This window comes from Trachurus trachurus (assembly GCF_905171665.1).
Source record: "Trachurus trachurus genome assembly, chromosome: 4".
NCBI classification, from domain to species: Eukaryota; Metazoa; Chordata; class Actinopteri; order Carangiformes; family Carangidae; genus Trachurus; species Trachurus trachurus.
The window spans coordinates 9,792,459-9,806,939 of record NC_139898.1 but is presented as its reverse complement, the minus strand read 5'-3'; the positions used below and the strand labels follow the sequence as shown (position 1 = coordinate 9,806,939).

Here is a 14,481-nt window from a genome sequence, read left to right as displayed (position 1 = left end):
GTATATTTATTATCATATATTTTTGTATGGGAATCCTTTATAGTTTATTTGCTTTTCATGTAAGTAAATGGTTTGTGTATTTAATTTGTGCATTTCATATTTAAACCAACATGTAGGCTACAGAGACAAAAAGAGAAATGTCATGTCAATCCTTCCTCAACAAGATATCTTGTGCAATGTATAAAAATAACTGGTGGAGGATAGCGACATCTACTGTTCATTACAGCAATTACATATTCATTCTTCAAATTGTGTATCACATAAAATAAACAAGCACTTAAATCTTCAGAATCTCTGTTTCAAGAGAATAAGAAAGATTTGAATAGGATAGTTTTTTCTTTCTATCTGACAGTGTTGAATTGGGTTTTATATTCTTCTCCAAAAAGGTGTGATTGGTTAGTCAGGTGTGTTGTTTTCCTTTTCCTTTCCATCTTTCATAAATGCATGGTCTGTTAGTGCAATTTTGTCTGTTCATGCAAACAGTACATTTTTATGCTTTTATACCAAAGACAATGACAGATGTGTGTGTTCATATAACACAGTGTGCAACAAATCATGCTTAACACTTGGCCACATTATAGCATTTTAATGCAAATGACAAACATATAACACAAAATAAAATCCGGACAAATTACTAGTATTTATTATACATTCAGACATCACTATACAACAGTGGCAAAGGGCTGTGGTTAAAGTCAGGGTCACTCAGTCGTGGTGCAGCAGCTCAGGTCTCAGGGTCTGTTGTCTCTACACACGAAGCTTCAGAGGTGGAGATACACACAATTAGATGAGTATGAGAACTCCTACTTACTCTTACTTGTAGAAGTAAAAAAAAAAAATTATATATATATAATATATATATATATAATTTTGTTTTGTTTTGTTTTGTTTTTAAAAAGGGAATCAAAAACTTTAAAACAATCATTTGTGTACAGTTGTATCAGTTTAATAATCCACTACTATTTGGTGTTTATTTGAAAGAAAAAGAATGAAAAAAAAGTATCATTACCTTTCATTTACTCATATTCTAAGGATCTTCTTCCATTTCGTGGCTGCAAGTGCAAATGAAATTATTCTCAGCATATTGTCAAGGGAATCTTTTTTGTAATCATCTCTTTTAAATTGAATGTTTGAATGTTTATACCCGATAGAGGAAGTAACCTCTGCTCTGGATTCCACCAGGTCCCTGGATTTCAGCCTGTATAGACACAAAAACCACAGAATTGAACTGAAATGTGAACTCCACCAGCACACGAATGCACACACTTAAACATCTGGATTTTCCAAAACAAACACTCTTAACATGTCTTGCTCACAATTCCTCCCCTGTCCTGCGTCCACGTTGCAAATGTCAGCGCTTGATAGTAATGATAGATAAGTTCACCTGTCAGCTGCACTAATTTTAGACCATAATTGCCGCCAGCCTGGGAAAGAACAACTAATGTAGGGCTCGCACAGAGAAAGAGGACAGCTGCCCAACACGAAGCTGCGTTATTGATTGTAAGCTACACACACATTTCAATATTTTCCTACAAACATACAAAACTACAAGGCACTAATGCACTTAAATGATGCAGTCGTAAATTTATTATTTTCCATCCATTACCCACATTCTGTGATTTCAACCAAGGATTACTTTGCACTTGAGGGATTTTAATACACTCTGTATCTACTATCAGCAGTGACTGACAAAACAAATCACATACAACAGAATTTCATGTCAGTGTTCATGACTGATTGCATACAGTGTTTTGTATGTATGCTGAAAACAAAACATCATGATGTCTGATAGCTTTTGTTTCAATCGATCGATCAATCAATCAACCAACCAATCAACCAACCAACCAATCAATCAATCAATCAATCAATCAATCAATCAATCAATCAATCAATCAATCAATCAATCAATCAATCAATCAATCAATCAATTAGGGGCTGTGAGGTTATTTTGTAAAGCAAAACAAACAAAGATGGAGGGTGAAAGGAGAATTGACGTGGGTGGTACATACGTGCATCGAGAGTCCTCTCTCTCCTCTGTTATGGAGTTGAGAAACTAGATGCAGGAGAGGGTGCAACATGGGGGTCTGACGATCACACACACACACATGCCCCCATACGCACACACAGAACCAGACGTGAATAACAGCTCCAGGGAGAGAGAAAGTACAGACTATGGACTGTACACAGGGAAATGATGAAACACTGTTTCCCTCTCGTTAATACACAACAACATGCAACACAGAAATGCACACATAACACGGACGCCTCCTCCGTGCAGCAATTTCCTCATTGCACACTCAGTGTCAGTGTTTTGATGGACATGTAACATTCTGCGTTATTTGACAGCAGTGACGGAGGAGCAGAACACAAGATTACTTCATTGAAGGAATATGTTCTGCTGTGGCACATCATGGATGTGCATACTAGGATGTTTTATGGGTTTCATTGAACATAGAGGATAACAAATGGAACATGGAAATAATCATAACTTATGTCACATCCATAAGTGGGGGAGGATGTAAACATTTATCACCACTGCAAGAGAAACATCTCTTTGCATTGTCAATGCTCGAAATGCTTTCTAGTTTCAGCTAACACAATGAAAAATCAAAGTGGGTTATAATTAACAAAATGTAATTCCCTTCTTCGTTGAGAGCTGCACACACATTTCTCAGTCATACATTTCCTTCGGTCTCTTGATCAATGTGTGTGTTGTCCAATGTGAGGGACAGACAAGGAGAGGCAAACATATGTCAAGTCCTCATGCAGCTGAGAAACAGAGCTGGTTGGAGAGCCATGCCTGCTGCTTTATGAGAGGAAGCATCTAACAGTCAGAGCGCACAAGCAGTTGAAGCAGATTTCAGTTTATATTTGTGTATATATCAGGATTGTGTGTGTCTGTGTGCACGTTCAGTCTGACATTTACCTACATGCAAGCCTTTCTGTTTGCTGAATGACATGTGGTTACTTTACACAACTTCTTTTATTGCCGGTCACAGAACAGCTCTATCAGCCAGTTGGATTTACTCGGCTGTTGCTCTGCACAGTACCACACTCACACATGAAGTGCAGTCATACGACAATGTGAAGGTGCTTTTGTAGGTCAAGCAACAAGCTGTAGCAGTACAGATTAATCTTTTCTGACTTACTCACCGTCCTCTGTGACAAGGCAGAACCTTGTGGTCTGGAGTAGTGAAATAAAAACTGCACATACAGTGCATTGCATTGAAGGAAATACACTCGCACATATGGGAGGAACAACTCCTGATGAAAAATTGTGGGGGAAAAAAAGTTGCACTTACCCTTTTACTGTTTTCTCGCACTTTCAGCTCCTGGAGAAGACAACAAGACGTCACTCCTCACGTGAAATCTTGCACTTACTTGCAAGTATAGTGCTTAAACTTAAAGTACCTTTGATTTCTGAACCAGCATCAACACACAGAGTTCTCCTAAGACATCGGATGCCTAGAGTAGATACCAAAGAGCAGGAATTAAAAAAAGAAAAGTAGTCCCGATACCTGTGATGTCATGTGTGGTTAAAGAAATGAAAAATGAGCCAAACAGAATCGCTCCTCCTCACTCACCCAGAACTTCGGGTCTGCAGAGAGGTAGGATGAGCACGCAGCGTCTATCTGTGGAGCAACACAGGGGATGATGAGGAGGAAAGACAGACAGACAGACAGACAGAAAGAAAGAAAGAAAGAAAGAAAGAAAGAAAGAAAGAAAGAAAGAAAGAAAGAAAGAAAGAAAGAAAGAAAGACATGATACCTGGCTGAGTAGCTGCCTCTGCTCTGTTGTGGCTTGCTGAAGTTCTGCTGGAGCACCTGTAGTTTCATACAACATAACATCCTCACTTCATATTCACATCAAACAACAGTAACACATTTTATTGACACAACAGTAATGATACATGAGATGTGTAGACGCTGGACTGTCTGCAGAACGACTGTTCTCTTGACGCTCCAGATTGGCATGATTACATGATTGTTGATGTCGATTAGAAGGGCTAAAAGCTTTGCTATAGAACACAGAGGAAATTATCATCCATCATGCTGATGTGAGATAACCCATATCTACTTCTGCTTCATAGAATCATGAATGAAAACAACTTTTATGAACTCCTCTTCTTTTCAGTGTGTCTGGTTTTCTGCAAGAAATCAAGTTGTCATCGTGCTGCTTTGATTCTGATGCTGATGCAGATACAGCTGATGCCACGATCACTTTGACTGTCAATCTTTATAGTATGACATTTCAATCACTGGTGACTTGGGGTCAGTTTTTGTTTTTTTTGCAGGCATCTTTGCCTGAAAATGTTTAGTCAAACTGTCTTGTAGTTGATGGAAAAAATGGATGGAAAAAAATGGAAAAAAATGGGGAAAAAAAGTTCTAAGATGGAAAAAAAATCTTAGAACTTGAACCATGAAAAATGAGTAAAATTGATCAGGTTTCAGGCAGATGTAAGTTAAGCATAGTCAAAAACAACAAAAGTTATCCACCATTAATTTCATGTAAAATTGTGATGGTCATAGTCTGAAACAGGATATTTATAGATAGATAGATAGATAGATAGATACAGTAGATAGATAGATAGATAGATAGATAGATAGATAGATAGATAGATAGATAGATAGATAGATAGATAGATAGATAGATAGATAGATAGATAGATAGATAGATAGATAGATAACTTACTTGTGCACACTGGTATGGTGAGGATGAGCAGGGCAGCGAGCGTGATGCCGGCCGTGCTGAGTGGACTCATGGCGCTGCTGCTGAGGCTGTGTAGGCTGCTGGAGGCTCCGCGCGGCGCAGGATGACTTTGGTTCTGGAAGGTCCTCATCTCTCTCTTGCTCTCTTTCTTTCTCTTTTTTACCCCTTTCTCTCTTTTTTCTTTTTTATCCGTATCCGCTTGACTTCTTGCTCTTATGAGAGTTTCTGGTTCACGTCAGAGAAATATGAAGGCTCGTGTCACACACACACACACACCCCCTCCACGCGCGCTGACACTCGACTGCGTCACTGGATGCTCCGCGCGCGCTTGAAAAGTTATGACAGGTTGAAGGTGAGTAAAAAAGTCCTGCTGGATAACAACTGCAAATTAACCAACTACACCTGAGTTTTTGTTGTTCTCGTATAGTTTTGTGCTTGGTTATTGTTGTGTCAGATTGTTTGCCAACTCAAGTTACTTGTGTGGCTGTAGCTTGTAGCTTCTCAACCTGTGACTTTGGTCCAGTCTTTCATCTATACACTTTTGTATAGATTAAACTTTGCTTGAAAGACCATGTTGACTCTTTCTTAATGTTGTGTTGCTATTGAACATTCAAGTAAAAAACAACAACAAACAAACATTTTGTATTCACATCTGGTTAACAGATTTAATGATTATTATTATCACATAGGTTAAAGATGAATATTACCAATCTATAGGCTACTACTCCTAGAGTGGAACAAAGTATGTAGAAATCAGATGCACATTTGAATTTATGTCTATTCTGCTGTGCAAATCACTTTTCAATGACAGCTCAGCTAAATGTGCTTTCAGGCAACTTAAAAATATATTAGCCTACACAAAAAACAAGGCACTACAAGAAAATGCATGAAAATAGAATCAAAAGGGAATAAAATAAAACAGAAAAAAAGATACATTATTTCCACATTTTGGTTATATAAAAAGACAATGACAAACACAAAAGCATTTACCTTGATGTTAAAGAATTGAGAGCTGGAGACTTCAGATTTTCAAGGAGTTCAACAGTAGGCTATATATATACAGTAGGCTACACAAAAACTCAACACAGTTTCCTCATGCTTTCTTTTTCTTGTCCCTATGGACAGTGAGCAGACACTGAGACATCCAGACAATTTTTAATAAATATCAACAACTGCTTTTTAGTCCTAAATCATACAGTGTCATATAGAGCAATAGAACAAATACACTGTGAAAACACACAGGGACCCAGAGCAAAGATCAGACCAGGACTGACGTGGGCCACTTTTGAGGATTATAGTTCTTTTTCCATCAAAGCTTAAAATTGACTGTGATTTTCTCTCTATGTGCATGTCAGGAGAACATTTCCACACATCTTGTCCTCACCTCACTTGTGTGAAGGAAAGTTTTATTTCATGCTCGAATGGCACGGTTATGATCAGCCAGCTGTAATGCAATGTGATACTTAAGAAAAAACATTCCATTTAGATTTTATTGTTGTATAATCACATTTATTCCATTTTTGAATTATGCTGTAAACATTTAGTCATCCGCCATAGTGTCATGTCCTCCTCTGCATAAGGAGCATTAAAGAAAGAAGCAGTCACTGTTGATAGTGTCACTGGTGTGAGGCAAAACCTCAAATTACATATATATAGGCTACTGTATATCAATAGTCATGATTAATTTAAAGGGATAGTTCACCCAAAATTCAAATTTCACTCATTATCTACTTACCCTCATGTCGACTAAGAGCTGTGAGAATTTTCAGAGTCCTCCGTGCCTTCTCTGAGTTACGGGGGGGGGGGGGGGGGGTCCGCGCAGCAGTATTTGTCCATATAATGGTTGTGAATAGATACCACTTTTCTTCGTCCAAAAAGACACACCAAAAAACATCCAAATACCTCCATACTGCTCGTCTGTAATGTCCCCCTTGTATTGAAGCCCTGACATGAGAAATTGTTCCGCCGGTCAGTGCAAATCACGCGAGATTTGCACTGACACAGGAAGAGCAGTGAACTGAGACACTGGGAGCTTCCGTTACAAACAAGCTTAAAATATAGACTTATTTTATTTTTTTCTGAACAATTTCTCATGTCGGGGCTTCAATACAAGAGGGACATTACAGACGAGCAGTGTGGAGGTATTTGGATGTTTTTTGGTGTGTCTTTTTGGACCCCCCCCCCCCCCCCCCCCGTAACTCAGAGAAGGCACGGAGGACTCTGAAAGTTCTCACAGCTCTTAGTTGACATGAGGGTGAGTAGATAATGAGTAATAATGAAATTTGAATTTTGGGTGAACTGTCCCTTTAACATGGCCACATGTGGAGAATTAATAATTACATAACTGGCCCACAATACAAAATGTGCGCTTTTACTTAGAACATAATTACTCTCTCATTGATGTATGCCTTCATATACAACTTTCCTTCATATTTCACACAGAATTCAAATGTGCTTCATTGTCCGAGACTCATTATGGATCATTACTGAATTACCTTTTCTCTACCTACTGTTGGTCTTTATGTGAAGCTGTGTATGTGAGGGCAGAAGTACTCTTGGGCACTATAATTCATTTTGATCTGTTAGAATAAACTAGACGACGTAATAACTAAAACAGCCACTGTCCTGTTTCCCTCAGCAGAATCCAGGATGAATATGAGATGAATTAAACACACTATACAAAGAGAGGTGGGTTTACTGTAATTGGTTTTATTGTCACTGAGAGGGAGTTGAGATTTATCACAGTGTCGTGAAGAGGAGATATGGCACAAGTGAGGCATACAGGATGAGAAAAGAGAAGGAGAAACAGATGCTGCAAGAGAGATTTTCAAGATGTATTGCATTCATGCAGATATTCCATAGGAATTTTGTACATAGAATAATATCTTATTGCATTTGCATTGCAGTCCTGCATCAATATGACACAAATAAATCCTGTTGGGAACATAAATCATAAAAGCTTGATTCATCGCCCTCATTACCTGGCATCACTGTTCAAATGAAAGCTACTTTATGAGGGAAAACGCTGTGAGAACATGAGAGCAGCAACAATAGACCTGCCCTCATTTTGAAAACCAGATGTAACTTTGTTTGACAGCACGAATAGCAACAAATGAAGCACAGTGATAATTGAGCAGTTCCAGGGAGTCATCACACTCATCCCCACCCTTGTCATCCTCCCACACTAATATCTCTGTCCTCTTTAATCTGCCACTTTTCCTTATTATCGTGAATTAAGACTCAATAAGACTCAATATGGAAGTAGAGCGACAGGATGATGAGATATATTCTTTCTACAGCTGTGTCCTTTCTTAAGGCCCTTTAGGATGAAGTGGCACCATTTGTTGCTTCAGTAACTAGGCCTCATGTTTATTGTTTTTTTTTCTTTTCTTTTGGTCCTCCTGAAAGCTCTGGAGGAAGCTCCAATCACTCCACCATTCTGTAGAAGGCCTGAAATGTCATGACCTTTTTACTGTTTTCTTTTGTGTGTGCTGGTCTAATTGGTTTGTTTGAGGTAGGACCCAACGGTACTAAGGGAAGGTTACTGTCTATGATTCATACCTTGAAAACGCATCATAGAGTCTTTATTGTGTGGTTGTACTGTAACTGTAACCCCCATCATGGACAGATGTGGAAATGAATTACTATTGAATATGCTTATTAAATACTTTATTTTTGATGTTTCATAGATATTCTCCCTTTGGCGTAACATTTTAGCATTTTTAAAGCAGTTATTGCTCTCCACTATATCACAAACCATGACCACGTAGACCTACCATCCAGCCTCGCAGGATGGTTTCTGATTGGTTGGTTGCTTGGTTTTATAGGATCATCCAGAAAACAATTAATCGTCTTTTTTTTTAAAGACGATTAATTTTTATAACAGATTTCATACATAAAAGCCCAAAAAAAGTGGCTCAAAGCCTGCTCTCTTCTGATTGGCTGACTGAGCTTTAAATACAAAGCTAATGTTAGCAGCTTAACTTGCCTGGGACAGTGAGTGGACATGAGAAAACAGCTAGCCGTTTGGTCTGAGGGTAACTGTAAGGTCAAATAATAAATAAATAAATTTTTTAATCATACAAAAAGTGTAAAAGATTACCATTAACATTGATTTCCTTGACTTTTACTTGAATGTCCTTACCAATTGCATCAAACCAACTTCAACAAAAAGATACAATAACATTACATCTTCCAGTAGCTATATAACCATCTTTCCCTCATTAACTCCTAAGTTTTGAAATTTGGTATCAAATAACAAGGTATTTTTTGATACACACTAGTATCCAACCAATTCGGTCTGTTCATAAAAGTATTTAAAATTGACACCTTTTCCCAGTTGTTTTGCCAAGCCAAGCTAAGTTTGTAAGCAGCAACCTGATATTTAACTGCAAGTTATGTGCACCGTATTGAAATCCTCATCAGACTCTACCAGGAAACTACTTGTCTCCCATAGTAGTGAACTTTTGTTTCAAACACTGAGCCCATGCATCCATCTCTCATGTCTCATGTCTCTGCATGCTTGACTGATGTTCATGATTAGAAACGAGGGGAAAATGAGCAGGGACAGTAACCTATTAACAAGTCACATCCTCCTACAAAGACAATTAGTTAAACATATAAAATATGACAAGCTTCTGACTTTATTGTGTTTCCAAATTGTAGGAATAATGAAAATCACTCTTTAGAAACAGCTGAACCAACATCCTCCAAACCGTAATAACACATTTTATCTTCATCACTTTGGTTACATCATGTCCATGACTAAAAACAGCAACTCAGTGTTTTTAGAAGACATAGAAGATTTGGACCAAACCCAAATATTGTTAAAGTGACTACATGAACATCACAATTCTAGGAAATAGATTGAGCTCAGAATATTTGTAATAATAATCTGCTCCTTCCCTTAGGTTGCAGACTAATTTAGTTTATGACAATTTAATATTACATGATAATAATACAAGATTATGTTCCGAGTCATACAACTACAGTGGAATCGCAATGTAAGAGAGACCATCAGCACAAACCTTATCAGTTCAAACTCATAATGGTACTGCTGATTGTATCGAGTAACAGAAATCCACTTAGATTCACTCTCATTTTACATTAGGTTTTGAGCAATCATCTTATACTATAGCTATAAGCATCATCTCAACAGCACACTGGGTATCACATTCTTACCAAGCATATTCACAATTTCCTGTATTGTATTAGCTGCTAAATAAGCACGTAATAATCTCTTACCCCCACTATACACAGACACACATGGACGACTATCTATTAAAATGAATGGAGAGACAGGAGGACAAGGTTTCCAACAAGTGTCACGGATACTATGACCTTCACAGTCACCACATTTCTAGATCTATGGGAGAAAGATCTCATGGTGACCAAACGCTTTACAAGATGTTATGGCACTTTGTGTTCATTTATTGATTTCCCGTCATTATGTGATGGCAAATCTGGAGGGAGCTGGAATCCAGCCTCCCCTGATAATATATGGAAATGTTGTAGCTTCTATAATGATATTAGCAGTACTAATAATATAGAACACAAATAATGTGCGTCTACAACCAGGATATGGTAACACTTCATTCTGCAGGATTGAGCTACACTGTGGGTTTATATGAGTATAGTGACAACTTTTAAACTGAACTGACTCATTGTCACACCGTCTCCAGTTTCTGTTTGCGTTTCCTCAAATAAAACCCATTTTATTGCAGCCCATGTGTACTTTGTTTAAGTTTGAACAAAAGATTAGCGATATTTGGTTTCACCTGTCTGCCTGTGTCAGAGAAAGTAATCCTACAATGCTGAGTCAAAACATGGACACAACTTCTCTCAAAACAAGAATCAGAGCTGCAAACCACAGCTGACCTGCATGGAAAGCAGTCTCACCTCCACAGACCAGCTTTCTTCTGCCTTATAACCTACTGTATTTTGTCCTAAAGCAGGACCAAGTGATAGAGAGCATCACATTCATGATAACCTTTCAGAGAGGCATGAATTAAATCATAAAGTACCCTGCACCTTTTAGACAGTAGACCTGCTGTTATTGATTTTGAATTACAAAGTTAAGACTTTGAGAAAGAGAGTGTGAATGTTTATTGTATAACAACAGGAACAGATGAAGGAAGCGGCCATGTCACTTCTAAAAGGTTTGACGCCTGCAGTCGCACGGCATAATCTCATGGTCGAGATATTGATGTGCAGCGTAAACAATGATCTTGTACAGGAAATCGGTGGCCAGCACAAATAAATTCAAACAGGCGATCAGTTTGACCACAGCTACAACGTTACTTGCCACTGTGTTCCTTCTGATGTTGGCCATGTTGAGGGCAGAGTAAACTGCTACTGCCACGCTGCAGACAATCCAGATTCCTCCCAGTGCAAAAACAAAAAAAGGAAAAACACACTCTCCTCTCATGGTGCTGTTGCCTGCTCACACCCGTGTCCTGAAATGAAAGACTAGTCAGTTCTCCGAGTAGAAGTTCTGATGCTGTGACATGAACAATGAGAAGATTCTGGTTCTAACATTCTACATCTACAGTATCCACTTTTCAACTCCTCCTGGGGGATCGCATGATGTTTCCAGGCCAGAAAAGACATGTACTGTAATCAAGCCAGCAAGTTCTGGGTTTGCCCTGGGGGCCTCCTCACAGTTGGACATGAAAGACTTATAAAGGGAGGCACCTAGGAGGCCTGAGCTACCTCAACTGGCTCCTTCTGATGTGAAGGAGCAGCGGCTTCACTCCCAGCTCCCTCCAGATGTCCTGACCTTCTCAAAGGCTGAGCCCATGTCACCCTGGGGGAAACTTATTTTAACCATTTGTTTTTTGACCAGAGGTGAGAGTTGGAACAAAAATTGACTAGTAAATCGAAAGCTTCACATTCTGGCTCAACTCCCGCTTCACTCAACGGTCCGGTACGACGTCCATATTACTGCTGACTGCTGTTGTCCTTAATACATCAGTGTAAGTTTTTGTTTATTGTCTACTGTACTGTTTGTTGTATGATGCCCTTTTTCTGCTGGCTGTAAAACTCAGGGATAATAAAGATTTCCTTGATCCTTGATCCATGAACTGGAATAGAATACCAATGTCTCCATAACTGTGAACTCAGAAGCTTTAGTTTAGGCTAATTTTCTCTCAGACTGGAGTTGTGCTCAGCTTAAAGGTCACAAAGGTCATAAAGATGTGAATTTTTATATAAGCAGAGCTAAAAAAAAAACAACAACAACAAAAAACAAGAGTCAGAACCTTAATCAAACTTGGCATCTCATCCACACAATCCTGAGAAGAGGCCTAATTAGGCAACAAGAGAACCACATGCTCTGTAAATAAACCACAGAGGCTCAAATGATCAACCTGCTGTCAAATTATTTTCTGTTAGTCTGAAGGACTTTAACTCCACAGCTAAATTTAAATGTGATGAAGCGTTGAAACATCAGAAGATGCACAAAATATTTCTTTGCTTTAATGTTTTAAATACAGTTTAGGAGAGCCATTGATTTACATGATGCAGCCATTGACATCACAAAATCGGATCAATAAGAGCTATTGTGTGTTTTCATCTTCTGTGGTTATGAAGAGTATAAAAAGAACAACAAACACAATGGAAAATAAATGAACATGATAAAGACATTCTCTCAGATAAAGGTGAATTTAAAAGGACTTTCACAAATTGTCAGTAAAGTTAGTGCACTTGTTTCCTAATGAAATCATTACAAATTACACTGAACATGTTTTCATTATTTTTCTTTTCATTTTCAGTCATTGTCTTTTTCTTGCCATCAGCGTTTTGAAATCATGTATGTCTTCGTAATGATCAATAATGATCAATAATCCTCTCACATGCTCTATCACCTGAACACTTGCCTGACCCTAACCCTACACAAACAAACAGTACAGCACTCTTTCCGGCGTACAGACATGCACACTCTTTAAATTACATGATTGCTTTAAAACAAAATCGCACACATGATCGATCTTCTAACAAGCAGAGAGCTCTACATAGAGCGCTGCTCATGTAATAGCAGCTCTCATGCTTACTTGACTTTGTAAAAAAAAACGGTGTGTTCTCATTTTATGTGTAATTTTGGCAGCGATGACTGAGGACCTCACCTTGGGATGAGGTTACTAAAGTTTTCATATAGGCGCCTATTACTGAGGCTGTTTGGATGGGTGATGTCAGGTGTCACCTCTTTCAGGATGTATTTACAGTGAGTGCCACATAGGAAAAACCCCAAACAGCAGCAGGAGGACACTTGAGTCCGTATGTGTTTGAAGAGGAGTCATGTTTGTTTCAATTTGAAGTTTGAGAATCAGAAATGTCAAAGCTGTCAACTCAGCTACAAGAAAAGTAAGTCAAAGAAGTATAACGAAAACCTGTTTCTTCATGTGCAATAACAAATATGGGTCCAGGCCAACAATGATGATGCCTCCTTCAAGCGCATTAAAGGCTGCACAAAATGCCATCCAGATAGCAACTCAAACGTTTCTGATTCCAAACAGAAATAGAAAATGCTATCAGCCTTTAATCACCTGTGTGAATGTCAAATGGAGATTACACAGATGTAATCACCTTCCCCTGACGCTACAGCAGCCGGCGTGTAAAGCCCTTTTGTTTGCGAGTCACATCTGTATGTCCTCCCCCATGCGGGCCACCGGGGCTCCCTCAGGGGAGCGCTGCCCTCGCAACACCACAGGTTCATACGGAGGTAAGGCCTCACACCCCTCAAACCCTGAAGCAAATCTAGAGCACCTTTGTGTTTCTCTCAAAAGACTGTGACTGGTTGGTTATCAAAGTTGTTGTTTTTGTCAGCAGGAGCATCAACGTCAGACCTTTGACATTCACAAATAGGTTGGAAAAATACAGTATATCTTTCTGGTGCATGGGACCCCTTTCCTAACTACTAGACTAAAAGTATATGGACATCATCAGGCACCAGGAGTGGAGACTGTGGGTGAATCATGAGTAAAGGAAAGCACAACATGTGAAAGAAAGATAATTGTACTGTAGTGTGTGTCTGTGCGTGCGCGCGCCTGTTCGTGTCTCCTAGTTATGTGTGTATGATAGAGTATGTGTTATTTTTGATGTAAAATGGAAACAGGTTTAATTCTTATGAACATGATGGTCCAAACACAAAAATGTGACATCATTTCATCATTTTAAAATGGAATAATATTAGAAAATTGTGTGATATTGTTCGTATGAAGATGTGCAACACAAATTAAGTTTGGTATGATTGATTGATTGATCCCCTCCTTGAACCGCCACCTTACCGTGGTGGAGGGGTTTGAGCACCCGAATGATCCTGGGAGCTATGTTGTCCGGGGCTTAATGCCCCTGGTAGGGTCTCCCAAGGCAAACAGGTCCTACAGTAGGTGACGGGTCAGACTAAGAGCGGTTCCAAAACCCCTCATGAGTGGAACAATATCGAGGACGTTCACGTCGCCCGGATCGGCGTCACCGGGGCCCCACCCTGGAGCCAGGCCTGGGGTTGGGGCTCGCAGGCGAGCGCCTGGTGGCCGGGTCTCCGCCCACGGGACCCGGCCGGGCCCAGCCCGAAGGAGCGACGTGGGCCCGCCTTCCAGTAGGCCCACCACCCGCAGGAAGGACCATGAGGGGCCGGTGCCGTGTGTTTTGGGTGGCAGCCGTGGGCGGGGGCCCCGGCGACCCAATCCCCGGACAACGACTCTGGCTTTAGGGACATGGAATGTCACCTCGCTGGGGGGGAAAGAGCCTGAGCTCGTGCGGGAGGCTGAGAGG

The 14,481-nt window shown here is 39.6% G+C and overlaps 1 protein-coding gene across 1 annotated transcript; it reads right to left on the bottom strand.

Annotated features, from left to right (window-relative positions):
• Positions 1-1,016: 1,016 nt before the first annotated feature.
• On the bottom strand, positions 1,017-4,840 carry nmu (neuromedin U; the record flags this gene model as incomplete). The annotated part of the gene is made up of 7 exons (XM_083969539.1): positions 1,017-1,052; positions 1,145-1,198; positions 3,303-3,332; positions 3,412-3,465; positions 3,585-3,632; positions 3,769-3,824; positions 4,693-4,840. The coding sequence occupies 7 exons, from the start codon at positions 4,838-4,840 to the stop codon at positions 1,017-1,019; spliced, it is 426 nt and encodes a 141-aa protein (XP_083825665.1).
• Between the last annotated feature and the right edge of the window lie 9,641 nt (positions 4,841-14,481).